Source organism: Amblyomma americanum, chromosome 6 (assembly GCF_052857255.1).
Source record: "Amblyomma americanum isolate KBUSLIRL-KWMA chromosome 6, ASM5285725v1, whole genome shotgun sequence".
NCBI lineage: Eukaryota > Metazoa > Arthropoda > Arachnida > Ixodida > Ixodidae > Amblyomma > Amblyomma americanum.
Genome location: NC_135502.1, coordinates 36,013,329 through 36,030,605, shown reverse-complemented (window position 1 = coordinate 36,030,605; position 17,277 = coordinate 36,013,329). Strand labels below are relative to the sequence as shown.

Genomic DNA, 17,277 nt, shown 5'->3' with positions numbered 1-17,277 from the left:
ACAAACAGAGATAATAAAAGATCAGACATATTAAAACTGCGCGAAGAAGACAGGACAACAAGAACAGGCACGAACAGGAACAAACAAAGCGCCTCTTCATGCCTCTTCTTGCTTTCCTGTCTTCATCGCGCAGTTTTAATATGACTGATCGAAAGAACTAACTAGCCCAAATTCACGCCTTAGTTAATAAAAGAACCATCTCGTACAAGTAACAAGCCATAGACATCTTTAATTAACGCTGCACGACTGTCGGCATTGCATGAGAAAACGAAATGGAAATGTCTAAATTTAATGAATCCTGGCAGAGTATTATGTTCTCTGTGTCGCATGCGTATGCTAATGTGATTCGTAGGGCTGACAGTGTACTACAAGAGTAAAACAAAAAAGGAACACGAATTTGATGTTCTAACGGCAGCGAGTGAAGCCGAAATTGGCCAGCACGCTATATCCCTAACTAAAATTGCGCGTCCAGGCATGAGTGGTTCGGATAGCGGTCAAAGGCATGCATGTACAACACGTACACGCGCCGTCACACCTCTTACTAGGAACTGCCAGCGCACGAAAATTTTTTCAGTAACTTGTCACGCCGCACAGATATCCCCTGTGGCCGCACGCTGCGATTATTGTGTTCAAATAATTGCCGACTCTTTGCCAGGCACATGGAGGAGTATTTTACGGTGGCAGCAGTCCTGCTTTACTTTACGGAGGGATCCGAAAGACACATCACGTGAACGGTCATCTGGAACGATGTCCTCGATTTTGAGCTCCATGTGGCGTCCTCCTGAAACTAACTTTTTTTCCTCTGTTATTTTGAGCAACAAAAAAAACCCAGAGGAGGTTTATTATTACCTAGTTCATTTTTTTTTGTTTTAGCATGACAGCAGTCTTTATTATTAAATACTCCTTCTGGAACATGTAACGTTCATGACCGGCTTTTTGAGTGACAGTTCTTTATGAACTGCGAAACCACTGTCACCTGTGCAGCTGGCCATGTTTTCCTTCTTTTTTTTTGTCGGTGCAACAGAGACTGCGCTTAATTTATTACAATTGGACTGATTAGGATTGAACGAACGGTGTTATCGCAGGGTGTCATGTGTACGCCTTTGGTGTCCTTTTTATCGTTTTTATGGTATCGGCTTCCTTGTTATAAAACAGAATTCGCATTGCAACTCTGTCAGCGAGCACGAAAACACCACTAATACCCCCCCCCCCACACGCGCACGCACACACACACACACACACACACACACACACACACACACACACACACACACACACACACACACACACACACACACACACACACACACACACACACACACACACACACACACACGCACACGCACACGCACACGCACACGCGCACACACACACACACACACACACACACACACACACACACACACACACACACACACACACACACACACACACACACACACACACACACACACACACACACACACACACACACACACACACACACACACACAAACACACACACAGAAATATAGAGTTGCGCTCCTGAACATCTAAGGCATCGTCATTTGCGTGTGTGTGTGTGTGTGTGTGTGTGTGCGTGAGTGTGCGTGCGTGCGTGCGTGCGTGCGTGCGTGTGTGTGTGTGTGTGTGTGTGTGTGTGTGTGTGTGTGTGTGTGTGTGTGTGTGTGTGTGTGTGTGTGTGTGTGTGTGTGTGTGTGTGTGTGTGTGTGTGTGTGTGTGTGTGTGTGTGTGTTTGTGTGTGTGTGTGTGTGTGAAAGGAAGATGCCTTTTAGATGTTCAGGAGTGCAACTCTATGACTCAATTCACCGTCGGATCCTTTCTCTTCTAATTCGCACCTGCTGTAATAGGGCGTACAGTTGACCGGATTTGCGCTTCTAGTGCCACTAGCCCACTACAGATGCCGCGACACCTAACATCTGTCCGGATTTTAACCCGGCACCAGGAATGACCGTGCTTTAATCACAACTTTGCATCTCTAAAAGCGGCTATTAAACTCCTTCCACTTTACGCCATGTTGATGCATGAGGTGATTCGGTTACTAGGACGTGAGGCGTCAACTAGATGCAATAAAACTAACGCGCTTCGAGCTCTTCAACTCATTTACTTGAGAGTACATCTTGGACTCACAGCTAATAAAGATGCGCGCAACATTATTTTTTTCTATTATACATGCTATATGCTTAAAATAACGCTAATTCAGTAAGTGTCAGCCAACATCAGTTAACTTCTGGAGATGGTATTACGCCCGAGAAAATGCGGTAGATACCTCGCTGTGGGAATGTCGGCCCTTCTAGGCGCCTGTCGGAGCCCTAAACAAATTAATGCAACAGGATGGGAAGCAGACAGGCAGTCTTTGCAGCCAGCTCGGACGAGTCGACCGCGAAAGAGAGCTCCCGCGAGCAGGCGAGCAGCGCGACCTTGGCTGAGCGGGGCCGGGGCCGCTTCCCGGAAAAATGCGCGCCCCCTCCCCCCCCCCCCCTCTCCTAAGCCTGATTCAAAGCGGCCGTTTGTGTTTGTTCATGCAGGCGCCACCCGTCAGGTCATCAAGTGGGAACAAGAAAAACGAAACGGACACCGGGACGATAAGCCGCGGAGGCGGATGAATGCGTCCCGCCAGTGCGAAACCAACAGCCAACCGTGCGGACGCCTGGCTGAGTGGTGCCCAGCCCCCCAATTCAGGCGAGATTTCACTTTATGCTTGCAGCCGTCGGAGCATGTAAATGTGGAGCAGTAAACTAATTTATTAATCTGAAATAAGCAAATCCGAATCGAGCATTCTTTTAACTTCACGGTATAACCCTTGTGTCGTTTAACGTTCGTGGCTGTTCGACCTGTCCGATGACTTCAGTGCGCCGCTCGTACAAATCACGGTAATGCATTCGCTCATAAACGAATCGGTCGTCGATGGTCCAAGGAGTGAGGGTGGGTGTAGAGAGTTGGGACAACGGCTTTGGGCTTCTTCATCGTGCAGATTTTTAAAAATTTTTGCGGAACTAAAGAAGAAATAGTATACACCTGGAGAATTTTGCTTGCTAGTTGGCTTGACGTCATTGTGGTCTGAAGCACAAATGGGACTTGATCAAGATAGGCAACCGCGCATGCGCTGTTACCTGCCTGCAGTCGGCTCACTCTGCTCTGCACATTCTGCACACTGTAGAGTAATGACGGAAATGGAAACTGTGGATAATATAAATGTATAACTCTTCAAGAGTAAGAGGAATTAAAAATGTGGGTAGGTCATTTGTAAATGTGTGTATTACAAACACGAAAGCCACGAAAAAAATGACGGAAATCGGCATTCACTTGAGCGTTGGTCTCGCGGCATGGAGCAGAAAAACCATCGCAACATTACTATATCTTCGTCTTGCTCAGAGGCTTGAATTCGAGCAATGCCAAAGCGACCAAAGAATCTAAATGCATGATCATGAGAATTTATGTTTGTGGAGTAAATTTTGTAAGACAATAATTGCTTTTTACGCAACCGCAGTCACACATAAAGCGTAAACGAAAGCTAGAGATTTTTTATGTAATGGAAAGATGTGCGAGTTGACGGGTAGTCTAAATATTTTTCCTATTTGAAATCAAGTCCGACCTTTACTGAATGTACAGACCAGCTTTCCTCGTGTATTATATCTGCCTTTCTTATATTCATGTAGTCATATAGTTTCTTATAATTACAGTTATATGTGCGTTGTTTTTCAGCCAGAGCTATCCCTCGTATGGAAGGTGAACACGAGCAGTCTTCTCCTGCCTCTAACTATAGATGTTACATAGCTCTATCTTCTAACTGTGTCTCGTATGTCGTGGCTATCTTGCAACAGAGTGGTGCGTCCAGAGCTTTTAGAACATCATTATCAACGTTTATTCGCAATTTGTATGAAGGTCAACTGCACCATGAGAATGACTTCCATTTATCAAATATCTGAGAGAAAATCAAAAGTAAAGCGAAATATTTCATGGAATCGGAGCTCTAGCAGACAAGGCCACAGGGAGGACACAAACACACACTTCAGCGCAAGTGTGTGTTTGTGTCCTCCCTGTGTCCTTGTCTGCTAGCGCTGCGATTCCATGATGTTCGATCACCACCAACTCGCCCAGCAACATACCCTTCGAAATATTTCATTTTGCCACTGAAGAAGTAAGTTACTGTGCAAACGTACTGGAACTAAGATAGTGAATTATAACAACGAAGTCAAGTTGACCCAAAGCTGCATCTACAAACACAGAAAACTGTGGCTACCTGCCGCAAGTTGTGCTTACTTGCAGAGGCATTTTTTGAAGGAGATACTTCTTGGGTGGAGGCCTTCTAGAAAATTCAGATTTTCAGAGCCATTCTTACAGCGAAGGAAGCTACCCACGAGCAGTTGTGCTGTAGGAAATATTTTCTTACTTAACCTATATCAAGCTACGTTGCAAGGAGCGAAAGTTGTCAAAATAAAAAAGTTCTCTGCTTTCCCCAGATCTATCAAGTTTTATCTGCTCGCTTCATCACCTAGATTCTTACCATTTATGTAGTTGGGGTAGAGCTGCCGAAACTCCACGAGCATTTTTCGAACCACGAAGAAACTCCGCGGAAAAATTTCCTTTTAGAAATAAACAGCTTCAGTCCAGGGTAGGTTAACGAGGTGTAGAGTTTGGTACGATAAAGGAAGATTGGGTTCTGAAGGCCAGTTTTCAACTGTATCCTCTACGAAGTTGTCTCTAATAAGAAGCGTTGAGTGTCAGAACACGATGGGTAACGAGAGCTAGGTCAACAAGAAGAAATAGAAGAGACCTCACCGAAATTGGCCTCGGGTAATTTCCAGGTGCGGAAGTGAACCCTGTTCCAACTGTTTGGATGGGCAGAACTTATTTAAAAGTTGGCCATCGGAGGAAATCAAGTTTAATTCATTTATTTGACTGGGTATAAAAGGGTTCTAAAAAATTCTGATTTACATAAAATATAGACACCGTGGCTATGGGTACCGAGGTTGCACGCTTTTTACACACCACTAACTCTACAGTGCATATTTTCAAGGCAAGCCAGATAACACTGTTTTATTGTATTTATTTCAGTGCCTTCAAAGCCCAGAGGGCATTAGAGAATGGAGTGGAATGCATGAGTATAACATAACAAAAAATGCGGCAATAAAATAGGAGGAAAAATTTTTTGTTACAGGACAGGACAGGAGAATAAATATGAATACAAATCACTGGAAATAAATGTGTTCTTCAAAAGCTGATTTGAACAGGAGCGTATCGGTAATATTGGCGATTAAGGTGGTCATGCAGATGGTTTCATTGGTTTTCTTGTCTTGAGAATAAATGAATTAAAAATGCGTTAGTTCTAACCAGATGGCACGTGTACTTTATGAAGATGATCTGTACGGGTTGAAATGTACGGTGGTTCAGATAGGAGCTCCAGTTTAAAACGCAGGTTTTGTGAAAATCTGATAGGCGAGACACTTTCCTTCTTAATGAAAAAAGGGAAGGTTCAAAGTAGATTTCATTGACACACTGAATAAACGAGAGTAGTTATGAAGTATGAATCTCGTGCTTAGATTCTGCACCGACTCTAAAGACTGAACGATACATTCAGGACCGACATTCTACACGGAACATGCATATTCCAATTTTGGGCGCACGAAGGATTTGTAAAATAATAGCCTTAAGGAAGAAAGTGACATAGAGAAATTACGCCTTTGATAACCGAGCATGCAATTATCACTGCTTACAATGTAGTTTTGATGGTTGGAGGCAAAAGGGGAGAGCTTGTTTTCCAACACTCTTAAATTCTTTGGTTCCGCAGGCATGTGTTCGAGGACGCCGATCTTCGCCGCCCTGTTCGTTGTTCTGACAGTGACGGGAGCGCGCAGCACACCTTTGAAGGACTTCTTTGAGGTACGTGAATCGATAAGTGACTCCCACGACCTGAGAGCGATCCAACTGGGGTTTGCGTTTCTTGCCGACAAGTGCACATAACAAGACACCGACAAGCCTGAAAAATTAGTCTGCGTTGATTCAGCATCGTAGCATGTGTGCATATAATTCGACTCAGATGTCGGGACATGAGCTAAGCTAGTGTTAGGGATTAAACTCGGAATAGTTGACATAATACTTGGCTTTCTTTTCAATGATACGACAACCATGTTCTCTGTCCGACCAGCCATTTCATGAGAGCCTTTGCTTGACAACAAAGGAAACAAGAACACTGGCTACAGGAGTGTAAAGAATCGGGATTACTTTTACAGCAAGCACATCTAATACTTCGTCGTCTCTGGGTTGAGCGATATCGGTGTGGCCGTAAGTACTCGCATGACCACTCCATCTACATTACTCGCGCTGTCTTTGTCGTATATGGGAAGGGAACGCATTAATCCTTGATGCCCTGGCCAAGCGTAGTTATTTGTCGCGATCGGATGGTCACTCCGTGGACGCAGGCTCCACATCGCGCATCGTGTAACCTTCATTGCGGGGTGCGCTGTCGTAAGACGCCGCCAAACGGCTCGACACATCTCTTGAGTGTTCTGGGAATGTCTGTGTCGGAGTTATAAGCAGTCTAAAGAAAATGCGCGGCGGCAGGCATAAAGTGGATGGACGCCTGGGCATTAGACTGAAGGGAGGGACTGAGGAACAGGTTAAAGGGGCATGATTATGAAAGAGCATGTTAATGAACGAAGACTATTTATTCCCGCTAAATTTTCAGGAACAGAGCCCACGCACTGCAACCAGGAATGGCCCTTTCGAGTGTGCTTTATAAACATAAACATTTTAGCAGAACTCATGCCTGATTCATAGAAAAGTATATTTTGTGCAAACCCCCTCCTCCTAACAAATGATGATAAACGTATACTGTTAACTGAAACATCCGTCCAACACTTTCCTCGACTCTACAGATGGCTCATAAACATCTGTATAACGCTTCTGAGAATTAATTCAATTGAACATACATTTATTTATCCTGAAACACTTCAGCAAAGTCACAGGAGTAACACCCACTCAACGGTTCAAGACAGATCCCGTACATACCATAATTGGCATTTCTTCACGTCATCGTCATGGTAATGATTATTCCACAATTTTCCACCTAAATACAAAAAATTTAGAAAACTTCCTACATTGACACTTGTTACAGTGCAGTGCCTCTTCCCACTGATTATTTTGCACAGAAGAAAAAAATGGCGGTGGTTTAGTTCTGCTTAAACCTGGATTTACGCGATAGCTACAGCTCGCCGAGTGGAACTCGCTCAGTCGAAGTGCAAAGTCAGTCTTTGCCGCTCCGCTTCGCTGGGCGTTTGTTCATCTTCGTCCCACTTGGCACGGCGCATGCGCATAGCTGTTGTGGCAGCTCGGTTTCGCCGGCGCGCCGCGCCGCCGGCAGGAGCAGCTACTCCGCACCACGTGACCAACCTCGTGACAGCGTGGCGGCGCCGTCACCGCCACGGCGCCGCCACGCTGAAGGCTCGAACTGCTACCGGAATGTAGCTAACGCTACAAAAAAGACGCAGGGCATGAATGTGGGCGGAGCTCCATTGCTGGTTTCAGTGCATGGGGCTGTAGATGGCTGAAAGCAGTTACGCTAGCACTCGTGGTGCGCTGCTATCCTTGCGCTGGCTCATTCTCTTTCCACGCCCATTGGCACAGAGTGTGCACAAGGAACCCTTGGCGACGTACCAGTGCTTCCGTAACGGCACCAGCTTCGAGGACCCGTCGGCCACCGGCCTCAGCGTCCTGTGGAACGGCAGGGGTCTACCCGAAAACAAGGCTGACACCGTCGTCTCGTTCTCCCTGCCTGGGAAGGAGCGGAAGACATCGTGAGTTCACGGGGCTGCCACCTTTTCAGGGATGGAGTGATAACCACCAAACAATCGGCACAGCCTAGTGTTTCTGACATCCTCCAGGTGGCATTTCAGGCAGTGGCATTTCATGGTGAAGCGTATGACAAGAATTTTCAGAAAGTTAAAATCATGTCGCAGCATATGAGTTCTTATTAATATGAAGTCATTGCTTACACGCATGAACAAATCTGTAGTGTGTTTAACAAAGTTCAAAAATTGTTTCGGAGTACTCTTAGAATAAAAAAAATATATTTGTAGAGCCGGAAAAAGTTTTTTTTAGCGTTTTTTTCTGCGCATCTTTTCATGCAGTAACATTCAGTTGAGCGTGAGGATAGAAAAGCATTGGAAGGATAATATACCAGTCTGTGCATAAATACACCGGCTAACCCTAGCAACTTAAATCGTTGTGGTTCTTGAGTGAAACTGTTTAAATTATTTCGTTCAGGAAAGAACCAGTGTGGCACCTCTCATCTGCACATAACTAGCCTTCAGAAGATGAAGTACACTCATGATTATTCTGCTACGAGTTCAAGGTTTCGCTTTTTTTTTTCCTACTTCCAACGGTATTTAGCGACTTCGCGAGAACCGGCTCAAAGAAGTGACTCAAACTCCCATAAAAAGGAATGAAGGTGGGGGCGTAGAACTGCTGCGTGCAGTATGAGCGCGTGCTTACTTCAAGGGGAGGGGACGGCTTAACCAGCATAACTCTATGAGCATTCACGCGCACTGTAATTGTCTGACGCTTGACATTCCTCACAGCTCGGCTGAGTATGTACAACCAGGAATGCAACTGCGTAGCAGAACAGCTATACGCTTCTTTCCTCATAAGATTGAACAGCGAACGCGTGCAGCGAGCTCTATACACTCGGGTCAGTAATACGGCATCGCTCTTTTCCACTCTAGCGTAGGCACCTACGCACAGCTCCGAGTGTGGGTATGGCTGTGAATTATCGAACAATAATAGTTCATGCATATGACCAATAGGAGAACTAGCAGTTGTTTGTATGAGCATAGTTTTTATGAGCATACGCCAGAAAACCAACGCTAGGCAGGCGCGCTACTTTGTCGAACTGATTTACATGATGCTCCAAAGGAAAACAATTTTTTTTTACCCTACAGAAGAAGTGCTCGCATTATCCCTCCATGCGCTGTGCGTTGGCCGTGAGTCCCGGTGTTCCGACACCGCGCCTCCGCTGCCGGAGGTGCCACATCCCACATCCATGTCAAAAGTAAAATCACAGTAGTTACCTGTTCAGTCCCGGGGCGACAGCACAGGTTGGAGATGAAGAGCCTTGCATACGGTGATGATTGTAAGGAAAGGAAGGAAGAAAGGAAAGACGGACCAACTGTCTGCCTCTATATGGGCATCTGCACCACGCCGTGGGGAAAAAGAGATGCGCAGAAGAGGATAAAGAGAGGAAGAGTGAGTCGCTGTAGTGAAGCATGCCAGGTTAAATTCGCGTGCACTATCATTTCGTGAACTAAATTAACGTCCACTAACATCTCACAGCACACAGGTGCCTTAACTTGCCTTTAGTTTTTATTGAAATGTGGCAGTCGTGACAAAGGCTGTATCCGTCGACCGAAGTCACCAAGCGCCAACCACATCAACGGGTGGAAATGCAGAGTTCGCGTTCACTCACGTCCTCTGCACACCCTGGAAGAATGCAGTGAACCCTGAGCTAGTTGAGCCAGTTTCATGAATTATTAACAGGCTAGGATAGATGAGTGTTTTTACTGACTAGCTCAGAACCCGCACGCCTCGCCGGGTCAGAAGCCTCGTACGTTATGGGAACACGGCAATGAATGAAGGACCCCTGCAGAGTTGTTTGCAGCTCTTTCTACTTCATACTATGGCCTAATAATCTAAACATAACCATATTGTTCAGCACGAAAAATCATCGCCTTAGACCCTGGGCCATGTAGTCGTAAACAATTAGTCATGTTCGTTATGCTACTGGCGCTGTGAAAATAGTAATTTCTTGAGTCGTCCATGGCGCACATTATAGGAGACTAATATGTGCGTAAGATGTAAACATAGCCGTTGATAATGCGTGCATAGGCTACATCACAAAGCAACTTGCGCCATGAGCTCGTTATAGAAAGAACCAGAGGTCCCTAAGTAGTTTAATCTCTTACTTCGCAGTGTGTGCGCCATAAGACTGCACATATCTCACCATAAACCTAGAAAGGAGGAAGAGAAGAGAGGGGATGCAGTTCGTGGTAGCGCCTTCTTAGAAACAGGGAAGATATGGGGTAAAATTCGCCCCTCCTTTCGTGCCTGCTTTGGAAAAGGGACTGCCGCGAAGCTGATATTTCAGCTGCTGGCTATGTTTTAAACGACACGTTGCTTAATATACTGGCTGATTTTCTTTTATCCCAGGTTCCACGTGTCCGCAGAGTACGTTCCGCAAAAAGACCACGGCATTCTGGCCGCTGAAGGTAAGTTAATGATCTGCTTAATAACTGAAAAAATGTTTAAATCTTGAGAACTAGATCACTGCAATGTGCCTTCTGATTGAATCATTATTAATCAAAACGCTGCCCTGTACTATGCACGCGTTGAAAGAAACTGTATACCATTCCTCCACATACAGTGTTTTTGTCACAGATCACCAAGTCCCTGATCCATTGAACGCCATCATCAACGTCACTAGTATGAATCGAGTAGTGGGTAAAAAAAATGACCGATTTTTTACCCAAAATTTCTCAGCAATAAATTAGTGCTTCGCTGCCGAACAAACGTCAAAGGAACTACAAAAGTATAAAATTAGTGAATTTCACTTAGAAAAAAAAATTCGGTGCAGCTGTTCCCAGCGTCCCAATATAAAGGCGGCACATCTCGGTACGATTTGACTGTTCGGGCTCACGTAGCAGCGTTGCGGGCCTAACTGGCAGCGAGTCTTGCAGGCAAATAACTCAGCTCAGACCTTGGAGTCAACATTCTTTTTGTATTTTTCCTGAGCCTGGCAGCATTGCTTACTGTCTGCCATCCCTCCTTCAGCATATAATAAGATTAAACAAATGCAATAGAAAACAGAGGAAATAAATTCACTAGATAGGTAGCTTGTCTCTGCGGACGTGTTCTTGATAATGCGCTTTTATTTGTTCATTCCGCGCAAGGCTGTCACTTCAAATGACAAGCATGCCAATGCTTGAAAAGGACGGTTTTTAGCGCTGCTTGACATGGGGGCGTTAAGTCCGATAAAGAAAGGATGGCAGCCTGACGTCAAGGATGCAGGAAGTAGAGGCTGTCTTGTTCATTTCCTCTCACTCTGCACCGACAATCTACTGAAGTTTCGGTCGACGACTTCGAGGCTTCCTGTTGCTTCTTAAGATGCTGCTGCCGCCGGCATTTTAAGATTCGGATGGCGTGGATTCGACGGGGATGAAGTTTGGAAGCATCCCCGTTTGGCTGCCTACATCGTGGTTTGAAAAAAAAAAAAAGAAACCGCTCTCTTCTTCGCTGAAAAGATCCGCTTGCTTTCATGACATTTTTTTTTTGGAAAAAAAGGTGGTGCTGGCTACCCCCTGCTATGATAACTACTCGGCAGATTCTTAACGAGAAGTAAACTATCAAGGAAAATACCGCTCTGATAAAAAGTCTTTGCACTGTAAGAAGTCGAAGGCCGGTAAAAGAACAATTTGTTGTTTAAGGTAGCATGTACCAAAAATAGTTCTCAACAGAAGGCGAAGTATTAAAATTTCTTCGTATTGTGAAAATACCTATTCTTTTAGTGAACTTTCTTCACTGAACTGCTTTCAAAGTTTTTTTGCAAGCTCTCAGTGGGTATAGTTTCGAGAAAATTTTCAATAATTTGATTTTTATGACTTTTCACAGGAAAGAATGTCGAGCTCTATCTTCTCCTACCGCCGCACGACGGAAAGGCCTATTTCTTCAAGCAAGGCAAGTGGCTCCTCCGGTGGTCCGTTTATATCTTTAGCCGATTATTTTACGTCCGCGCATAAAAGAAACTGGTGTCCCGCATTTGATAACTGTAAGTAAGTGAAGGCAGCTTATTTGCTCAAGGAAAGAAATCCATCCACTGAATCCCCAGTGGGAGCGTTTTAAACCGATGTCTTCGTAATACTACATATACACTTTTTCCACATTTATTTTCTCCACGCAATCGTCATCAAGAAAGAAGCACTATGCTGCTTTTGTCCGTCTACTGCTTCTGCGCTGTTCAGTCTTAACGTAACACGAGGTCTTGTAACCGAGAACCGCAACACAGCAATAGTTGTCAATGATTTCACAGTCGCCGCAGTAGTGCTTCAGCAGTGAATACGACGTTGCCAAGATAATGTGACCAATGCTGGTGCCATCTTCCTTGATTGTAAAGGTTCGTAAGACCTTGGAGCCTACGACTGACCCGGTGCCTCGAAGAAACGAGCGAGAATAGAGGACTTCCCGCTGGGCCTTCATGTTGCGCAAAAGCGATATTCGATGTTGCGGAAGCTCTCGCGGTAAAATACGCGTACGTAGACGCGCACTACCTACAGCACTGCGGTTCCCGGACCTCCGATCGACACTAAAATGAATATGAGAAGTTACGGCAATAAGTTTGCTTTTGACGACGAAAGGGCCAGCGCAGTATGCATATTCTTATGATATGGTACATCTGGCTTTAACCACGCATCTCTTTCTATTTCGACAATCGGCTCCTGGCCCTGCATGCGGAGATTACCTGAGGCCGTAAAGCACATTGCACAAGAAAAGGCGTGCGTTGGGAGTATGCAGTCGTAAAAGAGCAGTTAGTGGCGTCATTCGACCATTCCCCACACGGACACACGAAGACGGCTACCCTTCCGGATTCGCTGGTGTCTACATTGCGTTGTCCCTTGATGGCTGAAACCGCCATTAAGCCTTCTTAAATTGGCATTCACATTCATTCCTTGGTTTCCGAGTGCCTTCTTTTACAGAGAGAGAGAAAGGGAGAGAGAACCAACTATCGCCTGATTGCTCTCAGTAGTTCTTCCGCCCGTGTTGGCCTTTATGCACGCTATGTGGCTTACCTTCCGGTTCCTGCCGGTTTCTCCGCTTACATTAGCTTTAGGGAAGACGAAGAAAGAAACAAGAATACAGGAACCATGACTTAAGCATGTTTTAAACCGGTGCCAAGTTTTTGCTCCGTATTTGTTGTACGTGTAGTCCTCGCATCAGAACGATAGAAGCGCAAGTCATTTTTTCCCTCGTGCTTGTTATTTTCACGTCTTTTTTTTTATTGGCCAGTATACCAGACACAAGTTAAAAAATGCACCTCTTTTGTAGTTGTGCAGGACAATGTCAAGACAAAAAAAACAGAAGAAAGTCAAGGCCATATGCTGAGGATGAAATCGAGAAAGACGGGGCTTGTTTCGTCGTTTTTTGTCCCTGTCTTTGGGGCTGTTTGCTTCAAGTTTGTTTGAGTCACTCAGGAGATGAATTGAAAATCGCGATCAATGAGTTAGACAGACAGAACAGTACGGTGGGTCTAAAAATTAACATGCAGAAAACCAAAGTAATGTTCAACAGTCTAGCAAGCGAACAGCAGTTCCCAATTGGCAGCGAGTTGCTGTAAGTGGTGAAAGAATATGTCTACTTAGGGCAGATAGGGAGAATTGATCCGGATCATGAGAGGGAAGTAACTAGAAGGATAAGAATGGGGTGGAGTGCATATGGAAGGTTCTCTCAGATCATGAATAGCAGTTTACCAATATCCCTCAAGAGAAAAGTGTACAACAGTTTTATCTTACCGGCACTCACCTACGGGGAAAAACGTGGAGGCTATCGAAAAGGGTTTAGCTTAAGTTAAGGACAACGCAGCGAGCTATGGAAAGAAAAATGATAGGTGTAACGTTAAGAGACCGGAAGCGGGCAGAGTGGGTGAGGAAACAAACGCAATTTAATGACATCCTAGTCGAAATCAGGAGGGAGAAATGGGCTTGGGCAGGGCATGTACTGCGAAGGCAAGATAACCGCTGGTCCTTAAGGGTTACGGAGGGGATTCCATGAGAAGGCAAGCGTAGCAGGGGGCGGCAGAAGGTTAGGTGTGCGGATGAGATTAAGAAGTTAGCAGGCATAGGGTGGGCGCAGCTGGCAAAGGACAGGGTTAATTGGAGAGACATGGGAGAGGCCTTTGCCCTGCAGTGGGTGTAGTCAGGCTGATGATGATGATGATGTTGATGCTTCTTTAATATGAAAAATTCGCTGATCTGCCCTATCGACAGTGCCGGCACCACAGTTCTAACAAGCCTTATGGCTCTGCCTTACATAGGCTACTCTAGCATTTAAACAATACGCGAAACCCTGTTGGCGAGCTTCACTGTCGGTATTTGTTAGCCCACGTCCGTCTATTAACTGCGTTCAGCTACTAAACGCGTAAGACGCAAAATGTATACATAAGATTTTTTTCAATCTGTCAAAGACGATGGGATTCAAAGAACTGTGTGTACGAAAGTTCGGTTAGCTACTTTCCACCGCTATTTGTGCGCTTTATCACTATCTCGAACGGAGCAGCTTGCCAAGGCACAGACAGAACACGCACCGAGTTCATGCGAGAGAACATTTCGGAACCTGGCATCTGATTGTGCTACTTCTTAACTACTAGTGGCGAATTTGGCTTTGGGAGTCATAAATGTTCGTGTTCATGATTAATATACTCAGCAGGTTCATCAATGCCGACGCTTTCTTTACACTTTCTTATGGGGACTGAAGGCCGAAAGTTAATATACCAGTCAACTATTTTCCCTCAATCTCCATTGGCTGCTGTGCAACTGACCAGGGCGGCGATCAGAACTGTGACACAGCGGAGGAAGAAATGGGCATGAAGAGGGCATGCAATACAAAAGGAATATAACCGATAACCTTTAATGGTAACGGAATGGTTTCAAGGTGTAGGCAGCGTAGTAGGTGGCAGCAGTCAGATGGGTCGATAAGATTACGATGTTAGCGGGGGTCACGTGGCCCGAAATGGCGTCGCCAGGACAGAGTTAACTGGAGGTCATTGAGAGAGAGCTTTGTTCTGCAGTGAGCGAAGTTAGGCTGCTGTTGATGATTATACTCTTAATAATGAAATAAATAACTAGGGAGTCGCGTTGTTCTTTACTTTGAGCTTGTGGATTTAACTGCTATTCTTGTTCGTTTCTCGCAGTCGACACGTCAAACGGAGCAGTGAGCTTCAAGATCTACGACACAAGCACGTCGTGTGAGAACGCCCAGGCCTTGCGAAAGGCCGTCTGCCCTGAACCGTGCAGCCTGGAGACTGCGCAATAAAGGCCCTGGCTCTGGTGTGGCTTTAGAAGCGCCGCCGAGAGTCGTACAAGGGGCAAGCGGCACGCGTCTCCATTCCTTGCTCATTTACGGCACTTATGGCTCTGCGTAATAGAGGGGGCGTGCTAGAAGGAAAAATGCGCTAAAGCAACGTGCATGCACTGCAATCGGATGCTACATAACTAATGGCCCGGTACTGAATGAGCATAGTCGCTGACTTTATTTACCTCTTTATTCGACAGTGATGTAACCCTCATTTCTGGGCTTATACAGGAGTGGGAGGCAAAGTGGAGACATCGCTTGAAAAGACGAGGTACAATGCACAAACAGTCACAGTGCTAATTAACAGTAAATATGGGAAATATACGAATCACTGAAACAGGCAAGATTAGGCCTAATACGCACCTCATAAGTTTGCGCGGACCAAAAATTTGAAGTTTAGTAGAAATTTTCAGTGTCTTCACCATGACTATGCACGCGCTGAATTTTTTTCAACAAACGCTTCAAATGTGCCCACATTGATACTCTGACGTATCGACCTATTCCACTCTTGAGTGTGCAAGGAAAAAAAAAATATTTGAATGCGTCGCAGAGAGATGCAGGTGGCAAGGTCTAATATTGAAGAAACATGTGAGTCTGTGCTCTGGCTTCTCTGAGCAACATTCGATGATCATCATGTTCTCCGACATAGCCGCAGTCGATGATGAATCATCTGCCCTGGTCATGTTAAGGAGACGCTTGTGACAGTTTTTAAGGTCTTAACGTGTGGTTCTCCGGGTCGACACGAAGCAACCCTGACTGAAGAACTCCTGAGGAAATCTTTCTACGAAGGAAAGACTAAAGGACACATAGACGCAAAGAAAGGAGCCGAGGAGTAGAGGCGCGACTTACTCGTTGTCAAGCCAATGCGAAAAAGTATGCAAATGAAACTAGACCGGTGCACGGAAGAAGAAAAGAAAAAAGGAGGATCTTCGCACACCTAAACAGAAGTGTAGCATTCTATGTGCTTGAGAGGTGGAGTTAAGAAGTGCGCGACTGTGCAATGTCTGATTGCTGTATATGCCGTTTACATCGCCTCCACGCCACAGTCGGGTCTGTTCATCATACCTGCACGCAAGGAGTGAAATGCGCAGTATTCTTCCCTCGCAACAGCAACCACCTCACTTAGGACGAGTTTCTAAAGATAGGAGTTGCACAATAAAGATAAAGAACATTATTGCATTTTCAGACACTTCCATTCTATCAGCTAACATTCCAATTGTCACTGTTGATAATACTTGAAAGTCTTAACATATCCGCATTCGGCATCTACTCTAATATAGAAGCATATATATTCAATATTGCGGACAACGTACAAGCGCAAGCATGTAACCTACCGGAGACAGATTTGAGCTTAAGTGGTGTTAATTACCGGTTTGCGACGGGCCAATTGGTCTATCTTTAGTGTGATAAGGCGCTCTCCAAAAGAGAACGCGCCTCGAATATTGTTATCTCGGGACTGTGCCTTGGCGGTCGTCGGCAGGCTGCGGCAAGAACCCAGCCCCGTTATTCCGCGTACTGACTATTATAAATATCTTTACTACGTCTTAACTTACCTAACGATGTTGGGACACTTTGCGCGGCACAAACAATCCTCGAAGTATAAGTATAAAACCTTAAGCATTCGCAGACACGCCTTAGTTAAAATTTTTCGCTCTCAAATATCGGCTAGGTAGGATGCGTCAGGCTATTCGTTTGAAGCTGTGTGAACACCCTGCACCCAACACTTTACGGAAACAAATGGCCATGGTTCGGTGACACCCCAACCCTAATGCATACCATTATTATGTACGTATGCATAAATATAGTCAGGAGTGTGTGTCGCTTCTGATCTTTTTGTACCTATCCTTGCCTCAGATTTTATTATTCTGAGTGGTCGATTGTGCCTCTTTCTGTGTCCCGGCATGCTTGTTTGCGTCAAATTTAATAATAATCGGTTTTTTGGGGGGAAAGGAAATGGCGCAGTATCTGTCTCATATAACGTTGGACACCTGAACCACGTCGTAAGGGAGGGATAAAGGAGGGAGTGAAAGAAGAAAGGAAGAAATTGTGCCGTAGTGGAGGGCTCCGGAATAATTTTGACCACCTGAGGATCTTTAACGTGCACTGACATCGCACAGCACACGGGCGCCTTAGCGTTTTTTCCTCCATAAAAACGCAGCCGCC

At 45.3% G+C, this 17,277-nt stretch overlaps 1 protein-coding gene across 1 annotated transcript; it reads left to right on the top strand.

Annotated features, from left to right (window-relative positions):
- The first annotated feature begins 2,520 nt into the window (after positions 1-2,520).
- On the top strand, positions 2,521-15,133 carry LOC144136595 (uncharacterized). Its single transcript, XM_077669069.1, has 6 exons — positions 2,521-2,682; positions 5,792-5,883; positions 7,627-7,796; positions 10,204-10,262; positions 11,662-11,727; positions 14,954-15,133. Exons 1-6 carry the CDS (start codon positions 2,607-2,609, stop codon positions 15,073-15,075), a joined length of 585 nt encoding a protein of 194 aa, XP_077525195.1. The 5' UTR covers positions 2,521-2,606; the 3' UTR covers positions 15,076-15,133.
- Positions 15,134-17,277: the final 2,144 nt, after the last annotated feature.

Coding starts and splice junctions, on each gene's coding strand:
- LOC144136595 (XM_077669069.1), top strand. CDS start 2,607: ATGCGTCCCGCCAGTGCGAAACCAACAGCCAACCGTGCGGACGCCTGG. Junction 2,683..5,791: donor TGCCCAGCCCCCCAATTCAG/GCGAGATTTCAC, acceptor TTGGTTCCGCAG/GCATGTGTTCGAGGACGCCG. Junction 11,728..14,953: donor GGCCTATTTCTTCAAGCAAG/GCAAGTGGCTCC, acceptor CGTTTCTCGCAG/TCGACACGTCAAACGGAGCA.